Consider the following 16,415-nt stretch of genomic DNA (forward strand, 5'->3'; position numbering starts at 1 on the left):
TTCAGCCAGGCCCAGCCCCAGCTGCTTTGACCATTTGGGGAGTGAACCAGAGGATGGAGGACTCTGTGTGTGAGAGAGAGAGTCTCTCCTTCCCTCTCTCTGTTTTTCAAATAATTAAAAAAAAACTCAGAGTGGTAAGCCGGGTGCTCTGCCTATTGTCACATTGACTGTTTCCTGAATCCTTAGATTGCTTAGAGCAGAGGGAAGAAAAGAAACAAACCTGTGGAAGACCAGAGCCAAGCTTGTGTTGCAGGTTCCACCAACAGGAAGAGGTCCTGGCACACAGCCTAGGAGTAGACAGGAGTCAGAGTGAACTCGGGCTTCTAACAGTTGAGACCTAGATTTCAGCTATAACTGAAGTGAACTGCCTGCTGCCAGTCTCTCCTGCCTGAAGACACGGTGAGCTCTCTGTAGACAGAAATATCTAGAGAACGTACAGTGAAGCCTATCAGATACCAACCCGCTGTTAAGTAAAAGAATTACAAAGAATGCTAAAGATCAGGACAATGAAGAAGAAACAATTGAAACAGTTACTAGTATCATTAGTGACAAATTGAAAAACATAGATTTGACCATTGAGTCAAGGTGGATAATTTCATGATAACCATACTGCTTCTTTAAAAAAAAAATCAGTGGGAAATTCATGAATTAAAGATGTGCAACCTTAAATTAATGACTGTATGTTTAAGCAGACTGGAGAGCAATGATAGATTCAACAGAAGGAGAGATAGTCAGATGGTATGAAGATAATAAAAGATCCAACTCCGGTGACTGCAGGAACTGTAAGACACAAAGTTAAGTTGAAAATAAAAGGAACCAAAAGAAAGCCTAAGTGGCTATACTAATATCAAGATATTACACTTTGAAACAAGTTATGATACTGGAGATGAAGAGAGGAGTAATTTATTTTTATTGGAAAGTCAGATTTCCAGAGAGGAGAGACAGAAAGATCTTTTGTCCACTGGTTCACTACTAAAGTGACAGTAATGGCCAGAGCTGAGCCAATCCAAAGCCAGGAGCCAGGAACAACTTCTGGGTCTCCAATGCAGGTACAGGGTCCCAACGCTTTGGGCCGTCCTCGACTGACTTCCCTGGCCACAGGCAGGGAGCTGGAAGGGGAGTGGAGCAGCTGGGACATGAACTGGTGCCCATATGGGACCCTGGCGCATGCAACGGGAGGACTTTTAGCCACTTTTAGCATTGGCCCCGAAGAGAGGCGTTTTATAATGATAAAACGATCAATTCATCATGAAAATGTAACAAATAATACTCTATGACTCTAGGAGCAAAGGCCCCAAAATGAAGCAAAATTGAAGGCACTTTATTTGGAGACTTCAATGTTCCACTTTGAACAATGGATATAATAGGGAGCTATTGTGGTGCATCAGTTAAATGGCTCCCTGGGACACCGACATCCCATATTGGGGCAACTGGGCTCAAGCTCTTGCTCTGCTTTCTGTCCAACCTCCTGCCAGTGTCCACACTGGAAGTCAGCAGACAATGCTTAAGTGCTTGAATCCTTGCCACCCACATGGGCAACCCACTTTGGGTTCCAGGCTCCTGGCGTCAGCCTGGCCAAGCCCTGGCTGTGCTGGACATTTGGGGGAAGAACCAGCAAGAGGAACTCTCTCTGCCTTTCAGATAAGTAAAAGTGAAAAGAAAGAAAAAAAAAATCGCACAATAACAAGGTTAAAAAAAAATTCCCACAACTCAAGAATGGTGAAATTATTTCTTACAACTATTGCGAACAAATTAGCACAAACCATGTGATCATTTGTGTGAGAGAATTCATTGTCCCACAGTTCTGGAGGCCATGTGACGCCATGTCCCCTCTGCCCTGAGGAACCCCTGCTGCTTCCCTTCTAACTTCGGTTAGCTCCCAGTGAATCTGCCTTCCATCTGCATCCCTCCCATCCTTGACCCTGTGGCTACATGTGCTACTTCCTATGTCTTTCTGTGATCTTCTAAGAACACCTGTTTACTCTTATTACTTCAAGTTGACCTTGTCTACAAAGATCCTATTTACAAGTAAAGTGATATTCTTAAGACCCGGTATGGGCCCGGCACAATAGTGTAGTGGTTAAAGTCCTCGCTTTGCACGCACTGGGATCCCAAATGGACGCCGGTTCTAATCCCAGTGGCCCCACTTCCCATCCAGCTCCCTGCTTGTGGCCTGGGAAAGCAGTTGAGGACTGTTCCTTGTGTGGATTCACCTCCTGAGCTCCTGGTAGACATCCCTTCCCACCTGGTTGCTGGTGTAGTTCCTGCTGCCAGTGGAGTTTAGATCATGGCTTGCTGAATGCCGCTGGGGTATCAGTCACTGCAATACCACATCATTGTTTTCCCTGATTTCCTGTGTCTGTCAGTCTCCAGGTACCCCTCTGCTGTTGTTCTGTCCTCTCCTATTTCTTGGAATGTGCCCTCTCTGGTTCACACTGCTTAATATTTTCTCCATCTGTTTAAATGCATCTTTACCCTAATCTGCCATCTTGATTCCGATTTCACGTTCATTTTTGATATAACGTTGTTGGAGGATCCATTTTTTTGTTTGTTTCAGCACTTTGAATATGTTATCCCTTTACCTCTGATCTTGATTGTTTCTGCTGAGAATTCAACTACTAATCCTATTGTGATGACTGTTGCTATTTTTCTCTTGCTAATTTCTAGATTTTCTACCTGTGTCTTTCAGCATTTCTGCTTTGATATACTGTTTGAATTTCTTGAGCTCCCTGGATGTATAGTAAATGGTTTCTCAAAGTATTTGGGACAGTTAGTGCTGTTACTTCTTTAAATAATCCCAGGAAATACTCCCTTTTCTCTCTTCCCCTCTGTAGTACTGTCTGTGTTGTACATATTGTTGTCCTTAAAGGAGTCCCATCTTTCTTTGATACTCTTTCCATTTTTTTCATTTTGTTTTTCCTTTGTTCTTCAGATTGCATCATCTTTGTCAACCTGTTTTCAAGTTTGGAAATTCTACTTAATTGTGCCTTTCCAGCAAATTTCTGTTTTAGTTATTTCACTTTTCAACCTCAGAATTTTTATTTGGTTCTTTTTTATATTTCTGACTTTGTTACTGTTCTCTATTTTAAGGAACAGTGTCATCATCCTAACTTCCTTTACTTCTTTATGAATCATTTTGTTGTGGGTGTGGGTGTGTATGTAATTAAGAGGAATTGTTTTCTAGAGTAACCTTGGGCTTGAACTCTCCCACACTGTTTCACATAAACTCGTTTACTTTGAGGAACACTGGGAGCTCTCCTATGACCTGTCCTTCCCCTTGAAGTGGAACTTTCACTGAAGTTTAAGAGGCAAACTGCTGTCAGCTTGGTGGTGAAAATGGGTTGGGTTGGGGTCTCCTTCAATGAAGCCATAAATATGCTTTATGAGGAAATCTATCAATATCCAGTCTTCAAATACGTTTGTCCCTTTGTATTCACTGGTTGTTCTTTTTTTTTTTTTTTGCAAAAGCAATGAAGGTGTAGCTTTGCTAAGTTGGGTTACATGATGAGAAACTATACTTAGAATGCACTTCACCAATGTAGCCCTGGAATTAACATTTCAAAGAAGTTAGTTAGTAATTATCAGGGTAGTAAATGATTGGTCTCTCAGACTATTTTAAGGGTGAATTCTCTTGCTGAAGTTTTCTTTCAAAATGTCAAGACTGATACCAAAGAGTGCCTGGTGTAACAATGAGACAGAAATCTGTACAATTGCTTGTGATTAACAAAGCCAAAATAAGACAAGCCCAATTTGCATAGTGTTGTTTTCATTTTTTTTTTAACTCTTATGGGTACAGGACTCTGAGCAGCCAATAAAGTGAGGATGCTCACTTCTACAATTGGATTTTGTCAATGTTACCACCAATACAAATACCATCAATCAAAGGCCAAAGATCATGAAAGCTTTCCTCTCTGATTAGTAAAGCCAAAATCCATAAGACTGAAGTCTTTACATAATCATGCATGACTTTGGCCTTGCGGAGAAATGTTTATCAGTGTTACTCTTGTTAGACTGAAATGCCGGCAGTCAACATGTAGAATTCCAAAAAAATATAAGCCCTAATTAAGCAGATAACATAATATAAACATTAACATAAAGTAATGAAAATAATGAAAGCAACATAATTGCTATGGATTATTGCAGCTTTGTTCTTTTTACTTAATATGCTTCAAAAAGAATAATTTTGCAATGCTTTTTTATAGCAGTGCAATATAAGTCTGCACCCCACCCCCAGAAAAAGAGAGAGAAACATGTAATGCTATATTCTATGGCCAAAAGTAATTGGACCCCTGAAGTAAATCTGCTCATAAGGTAACATAGAAAAATTCATCAATTTAAAAGAGTTATTTATTTGTATTGGAAAGTCAGATTTTACAGGAAAAAAAGGAGAGACAGAGATCTTCCATCCATTGATTCGTTTCCAAGTGGCCACAATGGCTAGAGCTGAGCCGATCCAAAGACAGGAGCCAGGAGCTTCTTCCGGGTCTCCCATGCAGGTACAGGATCCCAAGTCTTTGGGCCATCCTCTACTGCTTTCCTAGGCCACAGGCAGGGAGCTGGATGGGAAATAGAATGGCCAGGTCACGAACTGGCGCCAATATGGCATCCTGGCATGTGCAAGGCGAGGACTTCAGCCACTAGGTTGCCATGCCAGGCCCCATATTTAGTATTCTTAATTATACATGTACTTATCTGGTTAAAAAAAACAACATAGCTATCCTACAAAATAATTGTATCCTACCAAAAACTTGTGGCTATCCTACTCTGATTTTTCATGTTAAAAAATCATGACCTTTTCAGATTAAGAATGATATCTTCATGTTAGGGACTAGCACCGTTCACTGCCGATGCTTGTCAATGGTCTTCCCTGTTTGTCACTGGTTTCCACTTCATATGTGCATGTTTTCTCATCTGTTTTTCTCATTGATTCTGAATGTGTGTGTCTGTAATTCATTCTGTCCATATGTGTATATGGACGATCTACTCTAGGCAATGCCCTTTGCTGGGTGCTGAGAGTACAAAGACGAGGAGGACACCATGTTTCAGCTACAGATGTTGGGAGAGAATTAGGGAAGCACAGCGGTTTTGTTTAATAAAAGGGTTGTAAAATCATCCTAAATGAAGGAACAGGAGTTAAGCCAGATGAACAGGGGAAAGGATTGTCATGGAGAAAGGAAACCACAGACAGAAAAACCTAGAAGAATCCAAGACCTTTGTGTGTTCAGAGGGTGAGTGGCATGCAGAGTAAGATAGTCTGCAGGCCAGCTGCATGGTCAGTAATTCACTAACTCCCTAGAAGCTGTGTGAAAGGGTGCAAATTAAAGTGAGTTTTGGAAGAGCTGCCGGAGGGGCCAAGTTGGTAGAACTGTTTCCTGAAGTTTCCAGGCATCCTGTCCCAGTGGTGTCCTGAGCAGCTGTGACTACTCCCAGCAATGATGTGAGACAGTGAGCACAGTGTTGCCACAGGAAAGCTCACCTGAGGTAGTTCAGTTTCACACACCCTCGCTCTTTTTTTTTTTTTTAATTATTTATTACATTGTATTATGTGACGCAGTTTCATAGGCTCTGGGATTCCCCCATCTCCTCCCCGTGCCCTCCCGCCATGGTGGATTCCTCCACCTTGTTGCAGTATTACAGTTCAAATTAAGTCGAGATTCTTTTGTTGCAAACATACACCAAGCATAGAGTCCAGCATCTTATTGTCCAGATAAATTCAACAGTTTCTTGGGGAGACCATCTCTGGTCTGAAGGTAGAGCTGGCAGAATATCGTCCGGATCAATTAGAAGCCCCAGCACGGGCCCGGTGGCATGGCCTAGTGGCTAAGGTCCTCGCCTTGAACGCCCCGGGATCCCATATGGGCGCCGGTTCTGATCCTGGCGGCTCCACTTCCCATCCAGCTCCCTGCTTGTGGCCTGGGAAAGCAGTTGAGGACGGCCCGATGCTTTGGGACCCTGCACCCGCGTAGGAGGACCCGGAAGAGGTTCCAGGTTCCAGGTTCCCGGCTTCGGATTGGCACGCATCGGCCCATTGCGGCTCACTTGGGGAGTGAAGCATCGGACGGAAGATCTTCTCTGTCTCTCCTCCTCTCTGTATATCTGACTTTGTAATAAAGTAAATCTTTAAAAAAAAAAACATTAAAAAAAAAGAAGCCCCAGCACAATATCAACAACAATTTACAACATTATGGAATTAATTGACATGGTATTGAGTAATCAATACGTTACAACAGTGCAAGTTCTTAACCACATCCTGTGACTACTTCATTGACCCTTCAATTGAGGGCAGGATGATAACTGCATGCCCTGGAGCTCTCTCCCCATGACAGACTTGCATCACTAGACTCACTGGAGTGACCCAAGGCTCTCAAATCAACAAACATACCCTGAGGGCTTCAGGACCAACTTTCAGGAGCTGAAGGCCAAGGCCAGTCATCTCTTTGGATCGTTAAATAATGCTTTGCTGCACAAGCTCTAAGGAGTTCAGCCTGACTGGAATGCAGACTGTATGAGGCTTGAAGGGTGGTCAGGGCCAGACAGAGAATCACCGATGGAGTGGTGGACAGAAGGAGGAGTGTGCAGTGCCTTTAACAGAGATGAGCATGGCATGAACAGGTATACTTGGGCAGTGTGGATTTCATTGTTCCCTCCCTCCACATACTGTCAGGAAGACCAGAATGGAGATAATAAAACCAAAAGCAGAAACGAAAGAGTGCCAATTTGTGTCTGATTGCCGGAACTTGTGGAATGCGTATTTTGCAATAGTGCCAAGCCAGAAAAATCTAACCAAGGAGAGGTGCTTTGGCTGAGCGCACAGTGCAAATCAGAGCAAAAAAGGAAACCAAGGACTCTGTACATGAGCAACAGGGTTTCTTCCAAAGGAATCTGTCAGCTGGACGTTCTTGGCACTCTGTTGCTTGGAACTGGGCCATATATACTTTCCTATTCCTCATCTCTTTAAAGTTTTAGGTACAAAAACAAAACTATAGATTCAGAAAACTTACGGGCAGGGTAAAGAGATCTTGGAACTCCTTTCAATCCATACTTTTGTTGAAGGGCCACCCCCGGACTGACTGTAGATTTCTCAAACCCCTTGGCAGAGACTCAGGTTGAACAGATGGGTCTGAGCTTGAGTAACTACATCCTGTGAGTCCTCTCTGAGATTGTGCACACTTATCATTTGCATTTCCTCCTGCTGCCTGTTGAAAGGAGCCCCAGGAAGGCATGTGGTGCAAGTGAAGTGGAAGAAACTCACGAGTCCCTCTGTCACTGTCTCATAAATGGCCCACACTCCTGTTGACAGATCACACAGATGCCAAAACTCTGAGGCATATTCTGTTGCTGGGGACACTGATCGATGTTTCCAGGTGCCCATGTTTTATTGTTGTATCCTAAGATAAAAGTTGATTTAAAAAAAGAAAAAAAAAAAAAAACCATGTGTGTTTTACTTGAGCTCAAGGAGAATATGCTTCTGTTCTTGGAAACCTAGGTCAGGTGTCTGGCTAATCTACTCCATGTGAGAACCACTGTCTCAGGCTCAATCCATGAAACAGAGACGGAGCAACAAACCCAGGAGCAGTTCAAGCTGTTCCAGGTTATAGGAGTACCTGGAGTGTATTACAAATAAGCGGAATCAGCTACTAACCTTACATGTTTGACATTGTCCTTTGTCACAGTTTTCTCTAATTGCTTTCCTCTTGATGTTTTACCCTAGTACAAAACTTTCATATTTTATGGGGTCTAAGAATGCTCTTCATTTTATCCATAGCTGAGATAAACATATGAGTGCATTTTTTTTTCTAGACCAGCTTTTTAATATTTAATGCCACCTATTTGGAAATTGCTTTCTGAATTGGCACATAGATTTTTCTAATATATTAAAACAACTCCCACACTTCCTTTTATATTATTCCTGCCCCCACACTACTTTGTAGGCATCATTACGTGACATCTTCTCATCTTGGCTAAGGTGCCAGTAAGTGGGGAAATGTGAATTTATCTGAATTTACCGCCAGCACTGAGACGGTGATGAATTTACCATTGCTCATCTTTTCAGATAATTGGCTAGAAATGTGGTAACAGCATGGGCAAGAGATTGCAGCTGGTAAGGTAACGTGATCCAACTTAGCAAGCATGTTAATAGTTTACATAAGCGTCTCACAGAAGGACAGGCACATGTCTTCATAAACGTACTTTTCCCCTTATGTTAGAGGATCGAATTTTCCTATAAATAAGTACTTTTTATTCTATTTTGAAAGTGTTGATCTTAGTAAAGAAATCCTTAATAACTAATAACTTCATTTTTACTGAACAGCTCATGTAGATACCAAACATTTACTAATCCTTGTGAAAATCCAGAATGCATGAGACTATGTAAAATGCATATACATTAAGGGAAAGATGGGAAATAATTATAGTTTAACAAAACCCAGACTTAAAAATTGTAGTGCTCTTCACTTTTGGGACATTTAATAAAATCTTTAAATATATTATTAAATCAATAAGGTCGAGTAATCCACCATGGGGAGAGGGTACGGGGAGGGGTTGGGGGAACCTCAGAGCCTATGAAACGATGTCATAAAATGAAATGCATTTAAAAAAATTTAAATAAGATACTATTAAATTCTTATTAAATTAAGTAAAGTTGTGATTTCCCTAAAAAATAAGACAGTTTTATTCATAATTATGTATCTGAGGGGCCAGCACTGTGACACAATGGCCTGTGATGCTAGCATCCCATTAGGGGCACCAGTTCATTTCCCCACTGCTCCACTTCTGATCCAGTTCCCTGCAAATTGCCTGTGAAGAGCAGCAGAGGATGGCCCAAGTGTCTAGGCTCCTGCCACCCACATGGAAAACCCAGATGGAGCTCTTGGCTCTTGGTGGTAGTGTGGCCCAGGCCTGGTTTTTGTGGCCATCTGCAGAGTGAACAAGTAGATAGAAGATCTCTCTCTCTCTCTCTTTTTCTGTTACTCTACCTTTCATATATTTCAAAGAGAAAAAGCTGTTTTTCATCTGTTGATTCACTCCCCCAGGTGGCTGCAACAACCAGGGGTATGTCAAGCTGAAACCAGGAGCCTGAAACTCCATTCAGGTCTTCCACTTGAGTGGTAGGGGTCCCAGTATTTGGGCCATCTTCCCCAGCCTTTCCAGACACATTAGCAGGGAGCTTGATTATAAATAAAGCACCTGTGACTTGAACCAGTACTGATATAGGAATGCCAGGCATTGCACATGGCAGCTCAACCTGATATACCGCAGCACTGGCCCCACCTTAACATTTTTTTCAACTTTCTAAAACTGTTTTATCTGTATCTATAATCCCTTTATCATTCCTAATATTGGTTATTTGAGTTCTCTTATTTCTTGATTATTTGATAAGGCGTTTGCCTATTTTGGTTTGTTTCCTAGCTACTGTGAATGTTTTGAGTGTAAGTTTCTACATGGACATGTGTTTCCATTTCTTTTGGCTAGATGCCTAGGAATGAGGTTACCGGGTTACATGTATCTCTGAGTTTAATCTTTTGAGGGGCGCCAGGATTGGCTGCACAGTGGCTGCCCATGTTAACATTCTCTCCATTAATGTATGAGCTTTCTGCCTCCTTATCAACACTCATTTATGCTGTCGTGTTTGTCCCAGCTCCCCTAATGCATCTAAGATGATATTTGAGTGTGGCTTTGATTTCTATTTCCCAAATAACTGATGATATTAATTATGTTTTATGTGCTTATGGATTATTCATCCTATCTTTTTTGTTGAAATCCAATTTATCCTTTTTTTTTCCTTTTATGGTCTATGCGTTAGTATTTGTATCAACAAAACTCCAGTTAGTCCAAGTTGAGAAACACTGGTAGATTCTCTTCTGGATGTTTTATAGTTCTTTTAGAGCTCTTGGTCTTATACATATCTATTACCTGATTCAACCTAATTTTTGTATGTGATTTGAGCAAAATGTCAGTATTCATTTTCTCCTCATATAAGATGTCCAACTCTTTCAGCACCATTTATCAGAACAATTTTCTTTTCCTCATTGAACTGTCTTGACAGTTAAAAAGAAAAAAATATAATTGACCTTAAAATGCTCTGTTTCTGGACTTCCAATTCACTTCTGTCTGTTTATCTATCTTTTGCCAATTCTGGATGGTTTTACTATAGATAATGAGTTCCCGACTTCAACATTACTTACATTTTGGCCTCAATAATTCTTTGCTGTTGGTGTTTATAAAAAGCTGACTTTCAGCTTGGTTAGTTTTCTCTATTGTTCATCTGTTTTTATAAAATCTTTCTGACTTCTAATCAATTTAATTTCCTTCATTCTATTTACTTTGAGTTTACTTACGATTATTTTTTAGCTTTTTAAAATGGAAAGGTCACTAATGTATAACTTTAAAAATTCTTTACTAACATTTTTTTGTAACGTTCATTTCTAGCATTTAAAGTCATACAGAAATGGCTCTAAGCATTGCTTTACCTGAATTTCATATATTTGATGTGTTTTACTTTTTTCATTATATTCAAAATCATTTCTACGTTTACTTCTATTTTCTCCTTTGACATATTTGTTTAGAAAATATTGTTTAGATTATAAATATTTGACATTTTCTGAATACCTAATTTTCTTCTAACTTAGTTCTACTTTGGTCAGAAAATACACTCTGCCTGCTTTCATGGCTTAAGGTGATTCAGGTTTCTTTCATGGTTCAGCATATGGTCTGTTGGTGAATGAACTTGAAGAGCTTGTCTTTTCTGCAGTTGTTGGACATCCTATCACGTAAGTGCTAATCATATCAAGATAGTTTATAATAGTATTCAAGTCTGGATTGACTAATTGCTGAAATAAGTGTGTTAAAATCTCTTGGTCTGATTAAAGAATCATCTTTTTAAATTTTGTCCATGTTTTCGTCCTGTGTTTTGAGGTTCTGTTACTAAGTGCACGCACACATGTGCACACACACACACACACACACACACACACAGAGGTAACTGCCAAGTCCTCCTGCTGAATTGCCTCTTTAATCCTTAATACAGGCTCTGTTTCCTCACTGATAATGTTCTTTGCACAGTATTTAAGCTGACATTAGTACAGTCTCACTAGCCTTCTTAGCCTTACTGATTTCTCCACATACCATCTCAGTGAGTCCTCAGGCTACACCAGAGTTTAGTGGTGACTAAAAACTTTGATTTCATAACAACGTGCTTCACACTTGAAATGAGTTACTTGTGGACAGTCTATTTGTAATTACTCACAGTTTGGGGATTAAGTTATTTCATGTTTTGTTTTCTGTCAGTTTCCCTTTTTGTCCATTTGCTTCATTTTTTTTCCCCTTCTGACTTCCTGCTTGTTATTTAACGTTTTTTTTTTAGAAGTCGTAATCTTTCTGCTTTTATTTCATATATTTTCAAGCCTGTGTTTTCTTAACTGAGTTATGTCTCTTTTAGAAAAACATATCATTGAGCTTTGTTTGTCTTCCTTTTTTTGTCCACTCTAATAATCATTGCCGTTCCAATTATGTATTTTTAGATCATCAGCATTTTATGAAATTATTGATATGGTTGCATTTAGGTCTGCCATTGATCTTTTCATGATCTGTTTCTTTTACTTTTCCTTCTGCTGTTCCCACGTAACTGCTCTTTAAACAAATCTTGCATGTAGCATTTTAGTTTACGTGTTGGCTTGCAAGCCCTGTTTATATTAGCATTTCAGCTGTTGTTCTAGGAATTACTATAATCTCTAATCAGAGCTTCCCTATTTCATACCGCGCAGTGAATGCCACCCTGCGAGCCCAGTTAGTGGATGCCATTTATGTCTCCATGACTAAAGCTAGATGTTTCACCACCTTTAGAGCAGTCATTACGCACAGATAGGAACTGAGTCAGGAAAATTCAGATTGCTGTTCTGGAGTGGAGGCCGACTCCACATACCCTGACACAAAGCGGTGCGCCTTTGCCACCTGGATGGACAGATCTGTCAGGGAGCAGGGTGAATGAGCAGGGTGAATAGGCTTAGTTTGCCAAAGTGTTAACCTCAGCACATTTCAACATAATTCTTTATTTTTGTTGTTCTATCAGTTGAATAATATTTTGAATAATTTAGTAAAACTACACTTATCGAAGAGCAATGTGAAGTGCTGATATCTGCGGTCCTTATGCCTCCAATTCTTATTTTCTTATGTGGCCAGGGGTGTGTTGTAAATAAATTTGGAAAGTTTGGACTAAACTGACCAGTGGTAGATGCTAATTATTGTAAGTGAATGACACATTAATGCATACAAGTAGCTATTTTTCTGACTGCAAAAAATGAAATCCCATGGACTCACTTCAGCCTTATTCTCACTGAGATTATTTTGCCATAAAAGAGACAAGCATGGAACCAGCGCGGTAGCCTAGTGGCTAAAGTCCTTGCCTTGAATGCTCCAGGATCCCATATGGATGCCAGTTAATATCCTGGGGCCCCATTTTCTATACGGCTCCCTGCTTGTGGCCTGGGAAAGCAGTCGATGATAGCCCAAAGCCTTAGGACCCTGCATCCACATGGGAGACCTGGAAGAAGCTCCTGGCTCCTGGCTCCTGGCTTCAAATCAGCTCAGGTCTGATCGTTGCAGCCACTTGGGCAATGAACCAGAGGATGGAAGCTCTTCCTCTCTGTCTCTCCTCATCTCTGTATATCTAACTTTCAAATTAATAATAATAATAATAATAATAATAATAATAATAATAATAAATCTTTTTTAAAAAGAGAGATGAACACAATTTAAAAGAAAGCAAAACAGAAAAAAAACCATGAATTTGTATATTGTTTCCTTTCTCATTTTTAAGAAAAGGTAGATGGTATAAACAGTGTTGCTGGCAATTATTTTTTAAATTTTGATTTATTTAATTGTTTTGGTTCCTGAGCCATATCTTCGGAAACAGGTTTAGAGAGTATAAATTCAGTGTGACGTGAAGCCTTTAAGGGTAAATTCTAGGCAGGAGCACAGAATAGACTCTTTTAAGTCCAAATACTTCTCAATGCAATTTTGTTTTTAAAAATCTAAGCTGTAATTTGAGTATCTCTGATTAATGAGTTTTAACACAACATAGGTATACTTGGAAAAATCTCCGTAACTGTAGGGAAAAAGAAGAAGAACAAGAATTGGTATTTGTAAGGTTTACATCCACATAAGGTGTTTGGTTTGCCAAAACCAGGCCTGTAGGTCCGGAAGGCTGTTTTCCCCTTTCTTCTCTAACAGAAGCCTGCAGCCCTCCGTTTCTGATGATTGGATTATAAATTCTGCAAGGCAGATAATCTGTTTTCCATCTCATTATCAGCCCGTGTGTGCAAAGGGACAGGTTACCCAGCCTTAGAGTGGGTGGTGATTTAATAAACGCACACACCCATGTTATTGACCTCCCAAGAGAAATAGAGAGCAAAAACCCTCCCACTTGATGGGTAAGCAGGCAGCGAGTCCCTGAAGTCCCTGGGTCTGTAATTGAGTGAGAACCCAGGCTGGAATCTGACCTCGGCCCTGCTCTTTCCCCATCCCAGTGTTCCCAGATCCCCCAAGCTGTACAACTTACCTCCCTGAGCCGTGAGCTGCCTGTGTGGAGACTTCCCTGCCACCCGTGTGTTTCCCAGAGAGAAATTTAGGCAGGCACATCACTTACTGTGCAGAGCTGTGCCACCCAGCATCCCCAGACCTAGCCTACTAAGCAGCAGCCCTGCACCCCCTCCCCCTCATCAGATATCCTGGGGAGCAGTGTTGTGTTGCCTCAATAACAGACACTAGGCTGCCTGAGTAGCATGAAAGGAAGTTGTGCCACTACAAAATAGCCCTGTACGGCTCATTTTGAGCCCATTAATTCTGGGTGAGTTCAGAAATCCCGAAGCCTCTGGAGTAGCCAGCGTTGTAATCCACCCAATAAAATGAACTTTGTTCCATCACTTTGCAGCCTTAGGTTCCCTCCGACAGGGCTTGCCACTTGGACTTTGGTCCATTTCTCCTTCACGGTAACTGCCAGTGAGTCCCACAGGTTGTGTGTTAAATACTAATACATAAACACACACACACACACACACACAAAACTTAATTACATCTTTTTAAAAACTGGCTTATCTCTTTGGCTAGGTGGAAGTAAGGGAAGTCGACAGACTAGATCCTCAAGTGATACGGACACAGTTTCTTGCTGGAATTTGCAAAGCCGATTTAAATACGATCTTAACTGTTAGAAGATCGTCTTGTACTAAAAACAGAGACTTTGAGGAGAGCAGCCGTTGAGAACACCTGGGTTGACACACTTGAGGTCCTTGTTGCTTCAAACGTATTATTAACCACACAGCCTGTCTCATTGAAATATCGACATTCATACAAATGTAAGAAAAGCATCATAATAAAGACAGTGTCCCTGCCTTGCTGGGGTTCAGTGCTTTCTTCGCCCTAAAACACCATTTTGGGGGGGTTAAGGGGCATGGTTTTAGTTGGGAAGGAGCAGAGCCTGCAAGAGCTCTACAGTGTGGAAAACTAACTTGTGACAACCAGTTAAACAACAGCAAAGAACTTGAGCAAACACAGTGTTACTTGTAGTATGGAAATACAGCCTCTTTCCAGGATTATTGGGAAAGTAAGGCCTATGTGAAGGCCACGAAACTGTGAGAATGCCTAAAGGTCACTGGTGATGAAGAAATTCAACAGGGATAAAGGCACAAGGGTGGCTTTCAACTTGAAATGACCATAAGATTATAGAAGGCAAAGACCTGAGCCCTCAGGAGTGACCCAGCAGTTTTCAAGTACTTTATGGGTCTTCCCTTGACTGCTTGCATCGCTTTCATGCTTTTGCATTTTTTAAAAAAATATTTATACATTTGAAAGGCAAAGTGGGAGGGAGAGACACACAGAGAGATTTTCTTTTGGTTCACTCCCCAGATGACTGCAATAGCTAGGCCTCCAAAGGTCTGCCACGTGGGTGGTATCACCTGCTGACTTACACAGGAGAAGCATCTACCTGCCAGGGGCCATTTGGATCTTTACAACATCACTCACAAGCTATGCAGAATGATCAACGAAAAGATCAGCCTGCTAGAGATTTGTTGGAACTTCAAGTTTCCCCTGCCTGTTGCCTAGGCAGGGCCTGACCAAAAGCTTTTGTGGCCTCACATGGCCTGAGAGTTGGGTGTTCCTCACCACTGTCCCAGCGTGCGCATTAGCAGGAAGCTGACTTGGAAGCAGACTAACTGGGATGTGGTCCCAAGCACTGTAAAATGAGATCGGGGTGTTCCCCATGCAAGTTTCACCTGCAGCCCCTGATTGCCCACCCCCACATATTTTTTCAATTTTTCCCAAGATATTCAGAGGAAAATTCAAACTGAACTAAAGTAGATTTCAAAATTAAATCCTATATGAATGCTGGTTCAAGTCCCAGAAGCTCTGTTGCTTCTGCAACTCCCTGCTAGTGTGCCTGGGAGGGCAGCGGAAGGTGGTCCAACTGCTTGGACCTTAGCCACTGCCATGGGAGACCAGGGTGACGTTCTTAGCTTTGGCCCACTCTAGCCCTAGCCACTGCGGCTGTTTGGGGGAATGAACCAGCAGCTGGAAGATTATTTTTCTCTCTGTTGTGTGTCACTCTGCCTTTTTACACATCATAATTTTTTAGAATTTTATCGAATACTGATATAGTAGCTTCAATCACTATTTTTTAACAGTGCAGAGTACTTTTTTTTTTTTTTGACCAAGTGTCATAACCTGGCTTAAATTGGCAGTTAATTAAACCTCTTCAGGACCCGGTGCAGTAGCCTAGTGGGCTAAAGTCCTCGCCTTGCATGTGCCAAGATCCCATATGGGCGCAGGTTTGTATTCCGGCTTTTCCACTTCCCGTCCAGCTCCCTGCCTGTGGCCTGGGAAAGCAGTAGAGGATGGCCCAGAGCCTTGGGATCCTGCACCCGCAAGGGTGACTCAGAAGAATCCAAGGGTTCTCCACAAGTGCAGGGCAAAGGAGTGGAACTTGGCTTTCCGGAAGGAGTCAACCCTAGGTGTGGGCGGCCATGAACTCCCAGTCCTTACAACCCAGTGCAGTCCAGAGGGCAAAGAGAAGTGACAAGACTGCCGAGTCCCTTTGTTTTTCCCCTAATACCTCAGCCCTCCTGTTCAAATTCCTCAAAGCCACCACACTCGGTGGTATCATGGTTCATCCTTGCCACAACAGGCACCAGTTTTCTGTTTTCTAGTACCAAAAAAACAGAAAGCATATTTCTCCTTAAATAATTTTTTAAAACTTTTTGATGTAGCTGAAATGCTTTTTATGGGATACTGTGCAATATTTCAACACATGGTACAAAGTGTAAACCAATTAAGTCAGGCCACCAGCTTTTGCATTTCCTTATTATCACACCTGTGTGTCTGGAACCTACCAGCTCCTGTCTCCTGCTCCATATATAACACCTTGT

At 41.5% G+C, this 16,415-nt stretch overlaps 1 protein-coding gene across 2 annotated transcripts in view; it reads left to right on the plus strand.

The window, feature by feature from the left end:
• Positions 1-14,364, plus strand: part of HYCC1 (hyccin PI4KA lipid kinase complex subunit 1) — a 97,797-nt gene extending 83,433 nt beyond the window's left edge. Inside the window, exon 13 of one of the 2 annotated variants that reach the window (XR_009247301.1) lies at positions 14,104-14,162. Coding sequence is in view for 1 of the 2 variants with exons in the window: in XM_058678353.1 (XP_058534336.1) it covers positions 14,104-14,204 (101 nt within the window). In the remaining variant the exon portion in view is untranslated. Of the gene's footprint in view, positions 1-14,103 lie in introns of both variants that reach the window. The other variant, XM_058678353.1, reaches the window with a different exon arrangement.
• The last annotated feature ends 2,051 nt before the right edge of the window (positions 14,365-16,415 follow it).

This window comes from Ochotona princeps, chromosome 20 (genome assembly GCF_030435755.1).
Source record: "Ochotona princeps isolate mOchPri1 chromosome 20, mOchPri1.hap1, whole genome shotgun sequence".
Taxonomy (NCBI): Eukaryota; Metazoa; Chordata; class Mammalia; order Lagomorpha; family Ochotonidae; genus Ochotona; species Ochotona princeps.